Below are 18,829 nucleotides of genomic sequence, written 5' to 3'. Positions count from 1 at the left end.
GTCCTTGGTTACCTAGTAAAGTCACTGCTTAAAAAATCCCAGCCTTGTCTAAACCAAACCAAGAAGAAAAGGAGAACTGTCCTCCGCTAGATGTGGCCAACAGGAATTCGGAGAGGCTGGAGGAACAGCGCATTCTGGTCACAGTGGTGCTGCCAGCTGGAGGCCAGAGAAAACCCAGCAGGGTTAGAGCAGAGAAGGGGACCTGTGAAGACAAGGGGCCCAGTGCTGCCTTAGACAGGACTGGAAAATCCCATCAAAGAAATCTGCATAACCACTCTGTAAAACACCCCGGGTGATGGAACTGGGGTGGTGGTTTTAAGTTTGCCTGAGGAGCTGGTAGCCAGTCCATTCATTCTTTCCTTCCCTCCTTCATTCTTTCCTTCCTTCCTTCCTTTCTCTACCCTCCTCCTTCCCTCTCTCTCTTCCTTTTAAAGAAATGATTTAAATTCTATTTATGCAGTTTTTTCAATCAAAATAGCTGTTGATGTTTAATATGCTGCAAAACCAAAAAGGAAAAAATTTTAAAAATGTTCTTCAAGTTTCCAAAAGTAACTGGCTCCCTTATTAACAGTGTGTGTAGCACCAACAAGTAATTAGCACTCTAAGGCCCCATAAAAGTTGTGGCTTCAAACCAGTCGAAGCATACTCACCAATGACTGAGTTTTGTCAATGGGACACTGTCCACTCGGGCTGGAACGCAATACAGCTTTAGGACTTTTCCTCTTCCAGGTCAGAACAATGCCCTGTATCAGGAAGCCAAGACTGGCAGGATCTCCATACCCCTTCTACTTGCTACTGTGCATGTCGGAGGGCCAAGCTGTGCAGCAAGATGCATATTAAATATCCACTCTGTGCACTTGAGTGTCTGGAGCTAACCAACAGTACCAATGAGGACAATAAAACTGAATGTGCAAGTCGGTGTTCAGTGCGGTGGTTAACTCTGCTTGAGATGCCTGCATCCCACTTCAGAGTACTGGATTCAAGTCCCAGCTCCTCACTTTCAATCTAGCTGCCTGCTAATATGTACTGGGGGTGGGGGGCAGTAGATAATAGCCCAAGTACTTGGATTCCTGCCATCCATGTGGGCAATCTGAATTGAGTTCCTGGCTCCTGGCTTCAGCCTTGCTCAATTCTGGCTGTTGTAAACATTTAGGGAGTGAACCAAGAGATAGAAGATCTCTCTGTGTGTGTCTCTCTCTCTGTCTCTCCCTCTGTGTGTCTGTCTCTTTTTTGAATAAAATGAAATAAAAATAAAGATTAAAAGAATATTTGTCCACAGCACATTGTGGACCACATAATCACAGCATTTATATCAGAGAAAAAAAGTGCTATCTCTACTACCCTCTGCAAACTCAAAAACGAGTTAGCAGTAGCTAGAATTTTTCATTTCGTTTTTAAAAAAATTGAGACTATAACCCTAAATAAAATGAAAAGGTGATAAGTTAACATAATAAAACATTTAGATGACTTGTGAATTCAAAACAGTGAAAGAAACACCAAAATCAATAAACAGTCAATACAACAAATAAGATTTAATTGTAATTCTCGTTCATTTTTCCCGTCCATCTCACATCTTTTAGCCCTTCATTTTAGCTGCACATTCACCGAAACTCTTATTTGTATACAAGTGTTATTAAACAGAGTAATAATACTATTCTTTCAACTCTATTATAATTTTAATTTTTTTTTTCATTTCTAGTGAAGATTTTGATTATAGACACAGTTCTTCAGAAATAGAAGTGCTCAGCCCAGAGGGAGAGGACCCGCGGAAGTAGAGGACCCAGTCCAGTCCGCCTGTGTTGACAAGGTGGGGGAGTGTCCCTGTTACTCAGAAACTTGCTTAGGTGCAGACATTCTCCAGTGAGAACAGGAACGATCAAACAGAGCACTAAAGGAACAAAGATTTCAGTGTGGATTGTGCTTCAAATGACAAAGACAAGACTGCCCAGCTGTAACAAACACTTCTCCCTGGCTGGACAAAGGTTGAACTCTAAACCTCTACAAACTAAATTTTAAACTAAAAACGTGGTAAATGTGGTAAATGTGAAGTGTATTTCCACAATGAGAAACTAAGCATCTTCTCAATCACTAAATTCAAGAAGAGGCAATATATCCACACATCAGTAGGAATACAAAAACAAGAACTGTCTTCCCCAAACTGCCACAAAATGCTACTAAAGGAATCAAATATCTGAATCAATCATAAGAGACTTTTTAAAAAAATTAAATGAAAATTAACAAAGTAGAATTCCCTCTTTTAACAAAAAAAAGTCATCAAATTCTTTCTTCTCTGTATAAAAATAATACACCTTTGCTCTTCAACTTTTTTTATTTACCCCAAGTGAAAAACATTAAAGCTTACTTGAAGGTACTATTCTTTGAAATAATAAAGAATATTTTTAGAAGAGGCATCCTCATGACACAGTGAGGGTAGAAATCTGTTCTGGACTGCAACATCATCTGCTAAAGGTTCATTATCAAATACAGACTGCAACAGATACAGGCCTTACCGTAGCAAACACAGTACGAAAAAAATTAAAAAACCATCTTTAGTTCTACTTTTAATAACTATTTCTTGGCTAACTACAATTTGAATAGCTTTGACAAACAGCTTTGTTAAGTTTAGTTTAGTGAGACAAGCATTTCAAAGCAAATGCAAACTACTAAAATATAATGAAAAAAAAAATACATTCAGCCTAGCAATAAAGAGGAATTTAGGACAACAGCACACACTAGACTGCCCAGGTTTCAGATTCTGACTACATCTCAGTGCTAATGTAGAATTTGGAGGCCTTAATGATGGCTCAAGTAATTGTGTTCCTGCCACCCACATGGAGAACTGGATTGAGTTTCCAACTCCCTGCTTCAGCCTAGTCCAGGCCCAGCTCAGTCCTAGCTAGTGGATGGGAGAACTTGCTCACTTTCTTTCTCACACACACACTCTCTCTCTCTCCCTCTTTCCCTCCTTTTTCACAAATAAAATAATATATTTTTAAAAAATGTGTTGCTTAAAAGCCACCAGTTTTTCAGTTTAGAATAATTTAAAACATTAAAGATGAATAAAAATATGAACTGATAAAGGGAATAATTATTTCTCCCAAGAACTAAGTCACAAATTCATATTCAAATTTCTGTAATACAAGGGGTCTTCAAAGATTAAAGGAAAATGATTATTATGAAAAATTATGCATAGATTTCAAAATTTATTTGCACTAAAATGAACTGTTTTTAAATTCTATTTTCATAAACTTAATTAGTGCCTTTGCTACATAAGCTCTGAAGAGGAAACAGGCAGCTCCTTTCAGAGAGTTCCAATCACTTCTGATGCTGAGAAGACTATTATACCAAGGAACATGCCTAGTTAGCTTCAAATGCTGTGTGCAAAAAGAGGTAACAGAGAAACTCTAAGTTTGACTTCAGAATAGCATAGGAGTCATTGACAAAATCTAAAATGAGAAACAGGCCTCTGAAATGCCCAGAGCCAGCTGCTACTGTCCAAAATCTGGCTCTTTCCAGCAGATTTGTATCAGCCACAGCTTAAGTCGGAACATGAACTCCTAAGGCAAGGAGCAACACTTTTTCTGTACCAGGCCAGAGAGTAACATCTTAGGCTTTACAGGACATAGGAACTACTCAGTTCTGCCTTGTAGCATCGAAGTAGCCACAGTAATACATAAATGAATGATTGCAGCTGTGAGCCAATAAACCTTTTAATTTCACAGAATATTCATGAATATCAAAACACACACATTAAATTTCAACCACTGAAAAATGTAGAAAACTTTGTTAGCTCACAGATCATACAAAAACAGGTAGTTAGCTTTGGCCTGCTTTGTTTGTCAGAGGGTCATAGCCTGTAACCTTAGCCTTGGGCCCAGCTTTCCTTCACTCTGACTATCCCATTCCCTTTCATTTACATAAGCCTACAACTATGTTCTTTCTGTTTTAGCAAGGCAATACCTTGCTTCTCTAAGTCATTGAAGCTCAGTCTCTGTTTCTTTCACACAGGTCTCAAAATCCAACAGTACAATAATGAGGTCAGGAAAAATATAGAGAATAGTTGAAGACAAGGTACACATCCCTCCAACTATTGCTTTCCAGCTCTGTGATTCTGTGCAAGTTACGTAACTTTTAAAATCTCCATTTTACCGCCTACAGGAAAACGATCATGGCACACAATCACCTGAAAGTAATAGTGAAGGGGTCACTTTATGCCAGCCAAGTCAGTAGAGGGGGAAATATCACCTGTGGAGAACAGCTGTCAAGTAAAGTTCGCAAAGATTTACTGACATTTCATTAATAAGGCACCAAGTCACAGCTGTGTACGCTTCCCTAACTAAAGAAAGGAAGCTCAAGGAATTTATCCAAAGCCCTGGAAAAAAAGAACAACTGGTAATCTAATTGCACACCAATTTTCGTAACATTTAGAGTAGGACAGAAATTCAACATAAGCTCAGAATCTCTTTGTGGAAAATAACGGTGTTATGGACTCGCATCGTGGAATAGAAGGTTAAGCCGCTGCTTGGGACACCGGCATCCCATTATCAGAGTGCTGGTTCAAGCCAGCTACTGTGCTTCTGATCCAGCTTCCTTCTCATGGGTCTAGGAGGGCAGCAGGGCATGGACCAAGTCCTGGGGCTCCTGCCACCCTTGTGGAAGACCAGGATGGAGACCACTCTGGCTGCTGGCTTCAGCCTGCTGTGGCCATTTAGGGAGAAAACCAGGGGATGGAGGATCTCTTTATCTCTCCATCTCTTCCGTCATTCTGCCTTTCAAATAAATCTTAAATGCACAAACAAAAAAAAAAGAACATAAAAATAAAGCTTAGCCCTTCACTTCAAATGATTTATAATTTATTAAACAAAGCAAGTATAATTTGCATAAAGCAACTGCATTAAGAAGTTAGAAAGCCAAATAAAAGACAATAAAGGGAAGACACTCTTAGGACCTGGCCTTACACAATGAATAGACTTCCACTAGGCATTACTACTACATTGTTCTCCAAAGACATAGCGCTCCCAGCACAGTTTGAGAGGTCTCATCCTCATACTCTTTGATATAATCAGAATCTGATGCTTAAATGTTTTGTCCCACATTATAGAAAGAAGGGACGCTCAAATCAATTTTCATTCTTTGTCCCCATAGTGTCTAGAGTTGTTTTGATGTCCATTTTCACGTGTACTCTGTTGAAGATCAATACATAGTCCAGTGTGGCTGGACCCAAGACACAGAAAATCCAGAGAATAAGCCTCTCTTACTCTCTTGCAGTGGTTTTTCTAGGGTCTTGCTCTTTCCTTCTCCACCCTGTAAATTGCTGGTTTGCACCAGGAGACGAGGACAAACCTTTCCTTTCCTCCTTGAATGCACCACAGTAAATTAAAGAGTTTATAAATGAACATGGTTGAAAAATACTAGTCTTGACAGAAACATCTGAAACCATTGCCTTCATTTTTGCCCAAAACTGGGTTTCTGCTCAGTTTAGATCACAAAATAGTCAAGGTATCTCAGAACATACATATCATGTTGATCCAGGTCTGAAGCCTTGGTTACAAATTGGCAGGAATACACACAGCCACCCCTTCTACTCTCATCTACAAAGAAAGATAAATCAGGGTATGAATATGATTTAATGACACCGATTAGCAGGGTTCTGTCTGTAAAAGCTCCCATAAAGATATAATTTTCAATTACTATGTGTGATTCTAGGAGAAATTTGTTTTTTTAACTAAAATTCTGGTAGTTTATTTGCATGCTAAGAATAAAGTAGCAACCAGAAAGAAATCAACATAGCATGATAGCAGAACTCTCAGTCAATATAACAAAAAGCAGTGGGCTCAGCTCTGGTCAACACATAGCATCCAAGCTAAGAGAAACTATACTCCCAAATTCCATGAATATGATTCAAACAGCACATTCCCTATTACAGGGTAAAATGGAAAATCACTATAAATATTTGCTTTCAAGAGTTGTTATTCCAAAATCACTATTTTGAGATCTTCAAAAAGGTCACAGAAAATGTGCAATATGGAAAAACCATGCACATATTTCAAAAACTTTAGCACCAAATCAAACTTAACTTTTATTTGTATTTTCCCAAAACTTTGAAGTACCCTTATATAATACCACACTGTTTCAAATATGTACATAGATTTGACTAATCCAGTGATTCTCAACAATGGGCCATTTCACCCCACGGGCACATTTGGCCACTTTCCATTGCCAGACTTTCTCATTCTCCCATCTGGAGGTCAGTGGTACTGCTAAACACCACCACCACCACCCCCATGCACAGAACAGCCCCCAACAGCAAAGAAATAAAATGTCAATAGTGCAGAGAACTTCTAATCTAACCCATTTCTTTGTAGCTGGCAGGAACAGGCTGATAAATACAGAGGATAGAAATGATAAGCAAACTCAAAAAAAAAAAAAAAACTCCTATTATATTAGACAACTTAGAGTCCAAAAGAACATCCTATTTATATAAATAAAACAACTTCAAATAAAAATTTTCCATTGTAACACATGTTCTCAAAAAGTTCGTGGAAATGTACGCTATAATTTAATTCCATTTTCCCATGAGATTGCTGAAGTATCCTCACATGTAGGGGCTGACACGGATCACAGTCCCTGATTCTGGCCATGCTGTCACTCAGCGTGCCTTTTACATCAGGTAGCTTATCACACAAGCTATAAGAACATCCACCTACACCTACACCTATCACAAACTAATACAGGCCCACATTTGGGAATTCCCCACGCCCACCTACCAAAAGTGTCCTCAGATTTCAAAAGTGGGTTTAATGTGCTCTGTTTCTGAAGAAAGCATTCATATCTGAAAGTCCCTTTTTCTGATTTACAATTCATTAAAAGTTTACTGACCAGCTCCAAGAAATGTAAAAGTCAGAGAGGGAAAGGAAGCTAATTTTGACTATAAACTTCAAGGCATCTGCAAGCGATGACTTCTATAAAAAGTAAGGGGAGTTGGGAATCAAGAATAAAACACACACAGGTTAAAGAGACACTTCTAAAAATAACGAAGCCCTTAGTTACTTTATTTCCAGTAAAAGTTTCCTTGGGTATTTCAACAAAAACACTTTCTGGAGAAACACTTTTTAAAAGGTCTACATTTCCAAGTTTGCTGAAGGCATTTACTTGTCTATTTTCTAGATGATATGCTACAGGAAATATTTTTAAAGGATAAAAAACTTTAACTCAAATTTAGAGAATCATACGGGCTCAGAAATCCATTTTTAAACCGTCAAATGTACCTGAAAGAAAGAAAAGCATCGTGTAACTGACAGAAACCCATCTGTGTGTGGAGGAGTCTCAAACAAAGCAAGCACTGTTTGGCAGAAACGTGCAAAAGATGGGCAGCTTGTCCCGTTCAAGTTTTCTCAAACACTTAAGTCCAAAACCAGTATGACATGGACTACCTGGATTCTATCATCTTCTGAATGTAATTTTCCGATAGAACCTTCTGTTCTTAAGTAACATTCTGCTTAACTAAAGTTCAAGAAGAGAAGCATTCTGTTAATTTATAGAATTTAAAAAATGCCAAAATGATTCTAACGAAAGAAAAGGCACCACTGAAAAAAGAGAGAGGAGCAGACAGAGAACAGAGAGGAGGAAGGAGGGAGAAAGGAGGGGAAAATGCAGGGAGGGGGGAGAGAGGGAGGGAGGAGAAAGGGAGAGGGAGAGGGGAGGGAGGGAGGAAGGGAGACAGGGAGAGAGAGCTACATCAGTGGTGATTTAAATGCAAGATCCAATTTCAGAATTACGCACAAAACACAAAAGCACAGAACTCCAGGGATTTCTCGTGTGCAACAACTGGCAACAAAGTATGTTTGGAAAACATGTGGTGAGACTCCCTTTAATCTGGCTAAATGTAAGAAGTTTGTTTTACACGAACTTGACTAAACCATGTGTGCAGTTCCGGCTTCTGAGAGCCAGGCTCAGGAAAAGGGTGGCTCAGGGCGGGGAGCAGTGGACGAGACCCCCGGGGGCGTAAAGTGCCGCCCGGACGGACTGGGTAGCCGGGAGCCTTCGTGAAAACAAGCCAGGTCTCCGAGGGTTGTTCTTGGCCTGAGGTCGGTGTTAAGGCTGCTTCCTGGGGCGCTGGGAGGGAGGAATGTGTCACCATCAATCAGCAAACACTGAGCCCCGTGTTTAGGTCACAGAGCGAGCACTGGTGCGGATAAACCGTGCCAATTCCCGAAAAGGAGAGGAACCGAGAGAGCCCAGGAACCTGCAAGACCAAAAGGAAACCCCAACCTGCTCTGCAAGGGAGATTCGGGCGCGCTGTTTAAAAGACGGGCTCCGGGGCCCAGGAAGGCGGGCACGCCCGCTCGTAGCCGAGTCCGAGCGAGCGCAGCGCCGGGGGAGGCCCCCGCAGTCCTGGGAGCAGACCGGTCCCCTCCGGCTCTGCGGGCAGCGCCCCGCCAAGGGCCAGCGGATGAATGAATCGCGCCGCCCCGGCCGCAGGGCTGCTCACCTGGGGAGATGCTAGAGGGCTCCTCCGCGCTCGCCCTCCCGCGGGCACTCCACGGCTGGAGGACGAGCGCCAGCGGCAGCAGCGGCAGCAGCAGCAGGGGCTTCCGCGAGTCACACCCCATCTTCGCCCCCTTGAGGGCCGGCGCCGGCTTCGGGATCCCCACCGCCAGCGGCGGAGCACTTCTCGCGAGAGCGCAGGAACCCCCTGATCCGCCCGGGGCAGGCGCCTGCAGGGCGGGAGCGGACAGGCGAGGTGCGAGCCGAACCCGCAGCTGCAGGCGGAGGCGCGGAGCGGCGGGCGCCCGGGCGCCGGGGGGTGACTTATAGGCTCCCCGAAAGGGGAGGCGACGGGGCGGGCCGCGCCCTGGCTATTGGCCGCGGGCTGACCCGCCGCTGCGTGCTCCCGTGCGGTCGCCCGCGCTCGCCGCCCTGGGCCCCAAGTCTGGGGTTGTTTGCGCACCTCCGATCCTATTTAAGGAGCTGTCTGCGGCTACGTGTGGAGGCTCACGCAGCGCCCCTGGGTGGAACAGAGCAGGCTGTACTTGGGTTTGGGAGTGGGCCTGGGAGTGGGAGGAGGAGTCGCCGCGAGTCTGAGTTCTCTCCGCAGCTCCCACAGCAGCCTAGGAGGGTGAGAACTTGCTCCTCTCTGGACGTGGCGTCCCAGGCGCCTCCAACCCAGAGTGCCTGCAGATCCGCAACAACCCCCTGGCTGGGTGCGGCCACGCCGCTCCGGGCCATGGAACTGTGTCGCGCCCTCTTATTTCAGTGGCGGGGAGGGGGGAGAGGGTTTTATCGCCCTGTAAAAGCAAGGCCATGTTTTTATCCCACTCTGTAAGCTCGAAGTTTTTATTGTCCAATGAACATTTCTTCCCCCGCCGCTAGTGCCAGGAGAGCCCGAGACTCTTTCCAGTAATGAGGCGTGTAAACCCTGCAGAAGCCGAGCCCAGCGTCTGTAACCTGGGCCTGTGCCTTACAAGATCTCCCTGCAGTCCACATGGAAAAGTACTCCCAGGGATGTAGTCTGGGCCATCTCCGGGGCTCCTTGGCGGCTCCCTCTCTCCTTCCAGTTTTGACTTAAGGTCTAAGCAAATTCCTTTCTGTGTTACTTCTCACATTTTAGCTAGCCCAGCGTTTAAAGTGTTGAAGCGAGCAGGGGCAGAACAAACAAAACAGAAATTAAGGCAAAAGTTTAACAGTTTTGCCTCATGCATGCCATGACTTGAACTACTTTATGGGAGAAAGATAATCAGCCTGGGAGTATTCTGGAATCTTTTGCCTCAAATGGGAGGAGGGAAAATTCGATGAGCCAAAAGCCCTGTTAAGTCTGAGTCTTTGAATTTAAACAAGAAAATTATTGAAAAAGATAGATTCCATTATGATCGCATTTTGTCTGAAATTATCATGCTGAATCAAGATTGGAAGAGCACTAGCAGGTAGTAACAGGAAAACAACAAATATTTGTCTAGGGTGTGACATTTTAGGAAAGGAGTTATTTTCTGAGTCCAAAACTGTTGTGTTTTGAAAGTTTGGTTCCAGTTTTTTGAGAAGGAAAACTGGAGAAAGTTCAAAGAAGAATAACAAATAATTAAAGAACCGGAAAGTATGACCTGTGTAAAGAATGAAATAAGATTCGTTAGTCTAAAGAAGAATAAGTGAAAGGATGGATTCTTATATAACATCCTTGAATGGGTGACTAGCTCAGCTCCATACAGCTGGGCAAAAAGCAAACAGCATGGATGCTCGGAGTCTGAGGACTCTGCTAGGAATGGCTGGACCTTTGGCCAAATCTCAGAATTCCCAACCTCATTCTGCCAGACTCTTTGAACTGGACTTCTTGTTTCTCGGGTTCTCCAGTACTTTCCAGAATTTGCATGGCTAAAACCCAGATTTGTGTCTCCCCATGCACCCTCTTGCCCCTTGTGCACACTGAAAGGGTAGGTGCTCAGATTGCAAAATCCACCAGTAATTGCTGGTTGCTTTGATAGCCTTCATCCTCTGCTTAGAGTCACAAGGTCAGGATGGTGAGGCTTATATAAACTGCATCTGGAATTTTCAAAATAGACACTTGTGCTGCAGACTAAAGTTCTCCAGTTCTGAAACCAAGTCCTTCCTGCCACCTTGTATTTCCAGCCATCTGCTGAACATTTCTACTTGGATGTTCCACTGGCATAAACTCAGCATGTCTAACTCATCGACTGCTTATCCCATTCAGAACTTCCTCATCTTTGTTAGTGATACTGCAGGTCCCTAACTCATGACTGCAGACATTTATTCCCCCGCCGCTGCCCACACACCTACCACCTCACCGAGATTCCAAATCTTGTCATTTTTTCCTTTCACATTGTGTCTCCAGCTACTACTTCCTCTTCTCGCTGTCCTTTCACTAACTTGGGCAATGCTGAATGTACTCTAATGGCACTATGGTAATTGTTAGCCTCCTGGCCATGTTCCCTGTAGACTTTCGATGCTGACAGGACAGTACTAATATCTACCACAGCTAGATTCATCATACTCATGCCTTTTAATTGCTTCATCCCAAAACTCAAAGACCTCATAAATAACAATCCAAATTCCCTGAACTAGAATGCAAAATCCTCTGTGATGAAACTAAACTCTCCCAATCCTATACCAACAAATGTGGTTTGCTTTATTATCTCCCAAAACATACCAAATTCTTTATCATATTTATTCTCTAGAATGTGACTAGAAGTCATTGTCTTCACTTGAGTTCCTCCAGAAGCCAACAATGAGGCAAGACTCCATGACCAGCTGTTTGTGGGGATTTTCAAGGAAACAAGGTAGATGAGTGGAAGCAACACAGAAAAGGGAATACAGCCAACAACAGGTGCATATGTAAATCCACTACAATGGGTGATGCATCACAAATCTGATGCACAATACAGCCCTCAGAAATATCCTGGCAAGGTGCAAGAAAACTTGGGATTTGTAAATAAAGGAGTCAGAGAACATTTATTGATTTAAGGGCTGAGGGCCACTCCATTCCAAGGCATTCCCCCATCTGCTATGCTCAAAGGCATAGCACCCCTTCAATGATGACTCAGGTCTTGACCATGAGAAGCCAGGCATGCTCAGAAACAGAAAGGACAGGTGCACCAGCACCATTTGCCATGCGGCCAGTCCTGTGTTCATGTTACCCCTCGGTCTGAAATGAGCTGACAATCCTGTCCTTCTAAGTAGCTTGGATGCTACTTCCTACAGGAGGTCTAACCTGAGTATCTTGACCTACTTTGAGCCAGATTGTGTGTCTATGTCATGCTCTTACTCCTTACGCAAATCTCTCCCCTTTGTGACAGTTCTCATTATGCAGTTTGCTTATGGATGGCAGGATACAGTTCTTTCTCATTTTGTATTCTTTTTTTTTTTTTTTTTTTTTTTTTTTTTGACAGGCAGAGTGGACAGTGAGAGAGAGAGACAGAGAGAAAGGTCTTCCTTTGCCGTTGGTTCACCCTCCAATGGCCGCCGCGGCCGGCGCGCTGCGGCCGGCGCACCGCGCCGATCCGGTGGCAGGAGCCAGGAACCAGGTGCTTTTCCTGGTCTCCCATGGGGTGCAGGGCCCAAGCACCTGGGCCATCCTCCACTGCACTCCCGGGCCACAGCAGAGGGCTGGCCTGGAAGAGGGGCAACCGGGACAGAATCCGGCGCCCCGACCGGGACTAGAACCCGGTGTGCCGGCGCCGCTAGGCGGAGGATTAGCCTAGTGAGCCGCGGCGCCGGCCTCATTTTGTATTCTAAGTAACTGGTGCATCCTAGTATGTTTCTCTCATTTGCTCATTGAAAAACATGGACTTTGTGGCTGTATATCTTGGGAACTATTCTAGACATTGGTAAAAGCAAATATATAAATGGAAACAAAGCAAAATCCTCAATTTTTATGGAATTTTACTCTCAGGTACTGGATGAGATGACAAACATATGAGGAATAAGTGGTATAGAAAAAGTAAATCTGGAAAGGTATCTAGGACAGCCCAGGAAGAAAGTGGTATGATAAACCTTTAGTGGATTCTTGAAGGGATCACTGGAAAGATAACACTTAGGCAAAAACCTGAAAGTGATAAAAGAACAAATGAGCTGCGCTGTGGGGAAACTGTGTTCTAAACAGAAGAGACAGTAAGTGCAAAGATCCTGAGGCCAGAATATATCTGGAGTATTGTGCAAAGGAAATGTAGGGTATTGTTGTGGTGCAGGGAATTAAGCTGCCACTTGGGACCCTTGGCATCACATACCAGAGTTCCTGTTCGAGTCTATTCTACTTCTGATCCAGCTTCCTGCTAATGCCCCTGGGAAAGCAGTTGAAGATTACCCAAACATTTGGGCCCCTGTTACCCACATGGGAGACCTGGGCAGAGTGCCTGTCTCCTCATTTCATTCTGGTCTACCCTGGCTTTTGCAACCATTAGAAAGTGAAGCAACAGATGGAAGATCTCTTTATCTCTGTGGCTCTGCCTTCAGTTTAGAATAAAATAAATCTTAAAAAAAAAAAAAAAAAAAAGAGGCCCTGAACGTTCAGTGATTATGAATAAGAATAGCAGGAGATGAAGCCTGAGCAGTCACAAGCAGGACAGAGACAAGCAGGTAAGAAGATGGGGTGGCAAGTATAGAGCCTGCTAACAGCCTGGTCCTTTATTCTGCTCTGCATGAACTAAAAAGCCCTGTGGACGGTTGTAATCAGAGCAGGGGCATGATCTGAAGTAGGGTATTAAAAGGATCACAGTCTAGCTGCTAGGTTAGATAGGAGGGTTGTGGGGAAAATGAAATGCAAGACCTGGAGATAAATATGGGGGCTGACACAGTGATCCAGAAGACAGATGATTATGGCTTCCATCAGATTGGTAGCAATTAACAAGAGTCAGTTGTGTCAAGATATGTTGTAATTGCACAGCCAACAAAATGTGATGGCTTGAATGTGGGTGTAGGAGGAAAAATAAAGGAGTCAGAGAATATTTATTCAATGAATATTTGTTGAGTGAATGAGAAGTAAAGCTTTGGGAACACATGTAATGATTAGGAGAAAGCAGCAGTAGGGGGAAGTTAAATGAAACTGATGAAAAGGAAGACAACCAGTGAAGAGCTGAAACTCGGTGAAGATGGAACCCTGGGAGGGAAAGAAAATGGAGTTTGACAAAGGAGACTGGTAGAGCCAGACAAATGGGAAATAAATGTACAAAAGAGAGACCTGGGAAATAGGAGGAAAGCAGAGAGAAGACCATGGATTTTAGGATGGGGACACAAGTTTAAGGTAGAAACATTAGAAAGCAGCAGAAACCACAGTGCATTAAGATGAGGCATGGACAGCACTGGAAGTAGACCTTCCTTGCTGTCCCCCTTCAATCTAACTCTGGCCTCTCCTGCAGCTGTCAGCAGGATCTTGCTAATTTCAGGGTGATCAGGCTGCCACAATTGGGAAGCTGTCATTTATATAAGAGAGGCTTGAAGTACACTCTATGGGCTGAGGTCCTGTTTAAATTCTTTAAACTATAATTGGAAGGGTATGGCCTACCAGGTGACTTTTGCAGTTGTATATCCTCTCGAACAAGAAGCTGTAAGAAAAAAATAACCAGCTTAACACACAGTATGCAAAATAGCATTCTTCAACAACAAAACCAGTTATTTACTGTGTGAGGAAGGAGCATGCTACCTTCTGCAGTTTTGAATTTGTTTTTTAACTCCCTGACTTCTTATCCTTCTACAGGAAAGGATAAGAAAACTTTAGTTATAAATCCTGGTTCTCATTCAACACTTTGAGGCAACATACCATTTCTTAAACCCTGCTGTATGTTTTAGTCATCTTTGCATGCTTCTATGGAATCTTCCCTAGGAAGATATGAGCTGTGAAGCCCTTGTACCTAGCAAAATGATGTCAGATGTAAACCAAAACTCAGCCAAGTTCAAAGTCAGAAGAGAAAGCCAGAACAGCATAGAGAGCCAGGGAGCACACACATAGTCTGAAGATGATCTTAACAGATGTTTTGTGAGTGGTCGAAAAGATGGGGCCAGAGCTGTCTAGGCCATGAGTCACCAGCTTGCAGGGCCAGCAACAGACGTCTGTGGTGTCTGCATTCAGACTTCCAAGCATGTTTTACCAAAGTCCTGTGCTATGATATATCTGTTGACAAAGGTAGCACCAGAATGGCATTTATGGTGATTAACCACAACAGACTGTCACATTTTCTCGTTCTACGGCAGTTTCTGTGATTCTTTTGAGGCTCTCTGCTCGTATAGTCCCTCACTCTCCTGCATCTCCAGACCATTTAACTCCTTGCTCTGGAATCAGTCTTCCCAGAGGCACATTTTCCCTGAAGCTAATGAAGCCAAAGTGTTAGTGATCCTCACGTTTAAGGGTCCCTGTGAGTGTTAGGAGTGGCTGGGCATTGTACAATAGCAGAAGTTGGGAAGAAAGCCAATTTGTAATCAGGAACAATCACTAAGAAAAAATTTCCCAGAGACTGCCTATGGAAATTTCAGGGGGGGAAAAGGGCCTGAGCTCCAGGAATCCAGTGATTGTTAGGTTTCTTTTCTTATCCTAAGTAAGTACTCACTTCTCTATCACATTTAATATTTGTAACTCTTAGAATCTTTTTTCAAAAAGATCTAGAATAAACAAGTTTTAAACTCCCATTAAAATTTGATTGGCTCCTTGTCTACTCCTAGAATCTCCAACCAAGTCATTCCATAAGTGTTGAAAATATCAAGAGTTTATGATCAATAATTCCTGGACCCAGCATGGAACTGGACCTTCCTCAGTCAGGTCTTATTATATGCTACACCCAATTTCTATTGTTTTGTTACTTTATTGCCTTTAGACTAAGTGCTTCCTTATGCACCTTGGCTCAAGCATTTTAGTCCCTGTCATGGATCCTGTCTGATAGCTGCATTGAACTGAGACTGAGCTCTCTCCTGCCTGCACTACCTTCCCACCTACTGTTGGATGTCTTATGCAGACGCTGCCACAGGACTCATAATTTCTGGTTCTGATCATCCTGATGCTGGCAGAGCTGGCCATGGCAGTTGTGAACTTAAAATATATTGATTCCAAGTATCTGATTCAACTAGAATACTTTTCAGTTGAAAATTGTAATTATAGTGCCACTTGGTTAGCTCTCAATGAATGCTAACTTGAAATGAAGCACAGCCTACCTGAGAAAATACACAAAATCTGTAATAAAAACAGATTCAAGAAACTCTAGTGGAATAAGTATAAAAAGGAAAGATTACATAATGTAAAATTAAGAAGCTTTGGTCTTAGGAGAATGACTGTTAACCAGAAGCATGCCATAAAAATGCAAACACTATTCTTTTTTTTTTAATTTATTTATTTGACAGGTAGAGATGTAGACAGTGAGAGAGAGAGACAGAGATAAAATCTAGAATGTGCGTTCTGTGGCAAACAATGGAAGAAATATTTTTGCAATAAGATTGAAATGAGAATTTACTTCTAAAGGTGTTCAAATAGAGAAAAAGCTTGACATTGACCATTACAAACCATGCCATTCCCAGTTTTAATGCCTTCTTTAATGTCTTCTTTGTAGTATTTCCCATTACATGTCTCCAAAAGGGATGGTTTACATCAGGTATAATTTTCTACATTATAGGCACATATCACTATGCACAGAGCCCCTTCATACTTTTTGAAGATTACAGTTAACAATCACAGAGTGCATTTGCTGACTGTATCTGAAGTGTTCAGTGGACTTCTTGTAGGCACCATATTTTGTAAAGTGCTCTGCATGATCATCATACCACTCTGGTATCAAAACGCAGTCATTTGGTGACTACCCTCTAATCTACCTTTTACTTCAATCATGGTATTTTTCTTAATTGTTGATGTAGTGTTACTCTTTTAATGTGTGTGGGAACTCTTTTTTTTTCCCAGCTGTTATTGTGATTCTTAAAAATCACAATAATACTAATTTATCCCGAAGTAAAAACACTCTTGATGTACAAAGAATTACCATTATTTACCAAACAAGCAGAAAAGTTTTAGGCACAGACTGTAACAGGCAAATGATCATTTAAAGAACAGTTTTTTAAACAAGAATGTTTTTCTTGAAAAATTTTAAAGCTTTGAAAATAAGCAATATCATCAAATTAATTACTTTGATGCTACATTTGAAATATTTGGTTTCTCAATGATTATAACATATTGCCTAGCACAAAACAAATACAGGTTACTACTAGTATCCATACATCAAAATAGGCCAAAATACACTATTTATATGGGGAATCTCTTTTACTCTTCATTTGTTTTGTGGTTTTCTTAAAGTAAGTGTACATTTGGTTATACCCTCAGTTTTACCCAAAGGCACCATATACATTTCTTTCTTTTGGAATACCTATATGAATCAGTAAATCGTGTGCTAAATAATAGATTAAATCATGTTACAAGTTTCTTTAGTCTACACTATATCTAAATTAAAATGTATTAAAGAAAAAATAAAGGTTCTGTGTTTTAAATACAATAATAATTCAAATTATATTTCTAATATTTTGTTATCATGTGGTAGTTCTAATTGTAAAGTGTATTTGATATTGTTAATCAAATGACAAAAATTATGTAATTTATGTGCTTTTCTGTAATTTTTTTCTTCATGCCAATTCTCAGTATCAGACATTTTTAGAAAGTGTGCTACAAGCCGGCGCCGCAAGGTGGAGGATTACCCTAGTAAGCTGCGGCGCCTGCACACCGGGTTCTAGTCCCAGTCAGGGCGCCGGATTCTGTCCCGGTTGCCTCTCTTCCAGGCCAGCCCTCTGTTGTGGCCAAGGAGTGCAGTGGAGGATGGCCTAAGTACTTGGGCCCTGCACCCCATGGGAGACCAGGGTAAGTACCTGGCTCCTGCCATCAGATCAGCGCAGTGCGCTGGCCGCAGCACGCTGGCTGGGTCGGCCATTGGAGGGTGAACCAATGGCAAAGGAAGACCTTTCTCTCTATCTCTCTCTCACTGTCTACTCTGCCTGTCAAAAAAAAAAAAAAAAAAAGTGTGCTACAAACCAAGGAAATAATCAATTTTGATATATTAGCTACCTAAAAAAAGCAGCAACCAATTAGTAATAAACAATTAATATTTTCTTGCAAGAATAAAATAACAAAAATAGTTACTGGAGTTTTTTGTAATCTTTACTGTTGATCATTAGGGCATATCATCCAACTTTGTTTTTAAAAAATATTTTTTATTTATTTAAAAGGCAGAGTTACAGAGAGGCAAAGGCAGAGGCAAAGAGATAGAGGTCTTCCATCCACTGATTCACTCCGCAGATGGCTGCAATGGCCAGAGCTGTGCCAATCTGAAGCCAGGAGCCAGGAGCTTCTTTCAGGTCTCCCACCAGGTACAGGGGCCCAAGAACTTGGACCATCCTCTGCTGCTTTCCCAGGCCATAGCAGATAACTTGATCAGAAGTGGAGCAGCCGGGACTGGAATCAGCACACATATGGGATGCTGGCACTGCAGGCGGTAGCTTTACTGGCTATGCCACAGCACTGGCCCCTCACCCAACTTTCATATGCTTTAATTTCTTTCTCTGTCACAAAGTTGATTTCCATTTTTAAAAGGATGTCCTGAAGTTAATTCAGCAATGACAATGTAACATTATGCATACTTCAGATCTATGACTCAGGCCAACCTGGTTTCCTGATGCTGTGAGTACCCCCACGCTCATTTTTTAGTGTCTTTATCTGGTTGAGATTAAATGAAATTTATTATTGCACATACAAAGTGTCCAGAGATAGGAAAGTTCCCAGGTATACTGCGATAGTTGTGTGTTTCTCTCTGATGCTCTTCACTCTATTCTCCTGTGATTCTTTTTTTTTTTTTTTTTTTTTTTTTGACAGGCAGAGTTAGACAGTGAGAAAGAGAGAGACAGAGAGAAAGGTCTTCCTTCCGCTGGTTCACCCCCAAATGGTCACTAAGGCTGGCGCGCTGCGCTGTTCCGAAGCCAGGAGCCAGGCGCTTCCTCCTGGTCTCCCACATGGGTGCAGAAGCCCGAGCACCTGGGCCATCCTCCACTGCCTTCCTGGGCCACAGCAGAGAGCTGGACTGGAAGAAGAGCAACCAGGACTAGAACCCGGCGCCCATATGGGATGCCAGCGCCACAGGCAGAGGATTAACCAAGCGAGCCACTGCGCAGGCCTCTCCTGTGATTCTTGAACTGCAACATGTCTACATTAGTTCTGGGCATTATGTTGACAAGAAGTTATCCAGAAAAAAAAAATAGAATGCCTTTATTTCCATTTTGTCCAGAAACTTGTCACTGCACTGGGCTAAATTAGGGCTAATGGTGATTACTAAACCAATCATACCAGGTAACAGCAATTGGCACTCATGCT

General features: G+C 42.5%; 1 protein-coding gene across 2 annotated transcripts in view; it reads right to left on the bottom strand.

Moving 5' to 3' along the window:
• The window catches only part of PLOD2 (procollagen-lysine,2-oxoglutarate 5-dioxygenase 2), a 99,347-nt gene extending 90,491 nt beyond the window's left edge, over positions 1-8,856 (bottom strand). Inside the window, exon 1 of one of the 2 annotated variants that reach the window (XM_008266286.4) lies at positions 8,492-8,856. In XM_008266286.4, coding sequence (XP_008264508.1) covers positions 8,492-8,612 — 121 coding nt within the window. In that variant the 5' untranslated portion in view covers positions 8,613-8,856. The remainder of the gene's footprint in view (positions 1-8,491) is intronic. The other variant, XM_008266287.4, reaches the window with a different exon arrangement.
• Between the last annotated feature and the right edge of the window lie 9,973 nt (positions 8,857-18,829).

The sequence above is a fragment of the Oryctolagus cuniculus genome, chromosome 4 (assembly GCF_964237555.1).
Source record: "Oryctolagus cuniculus chromosome 4, mOryCun1.1, whole genome shotgun sequence".
NCBI lineage: Eukaryota > Metazoa > Chordata > Mammalia > Lagomorpha > Leporidae > Oryctolagus > Oryctolagus cuniculus.
The sequence above is the reverse complement of the archived record's forward strand: the minus strand, read 5'-3'. Positions and strand labels throughout refer to the sequence as shown.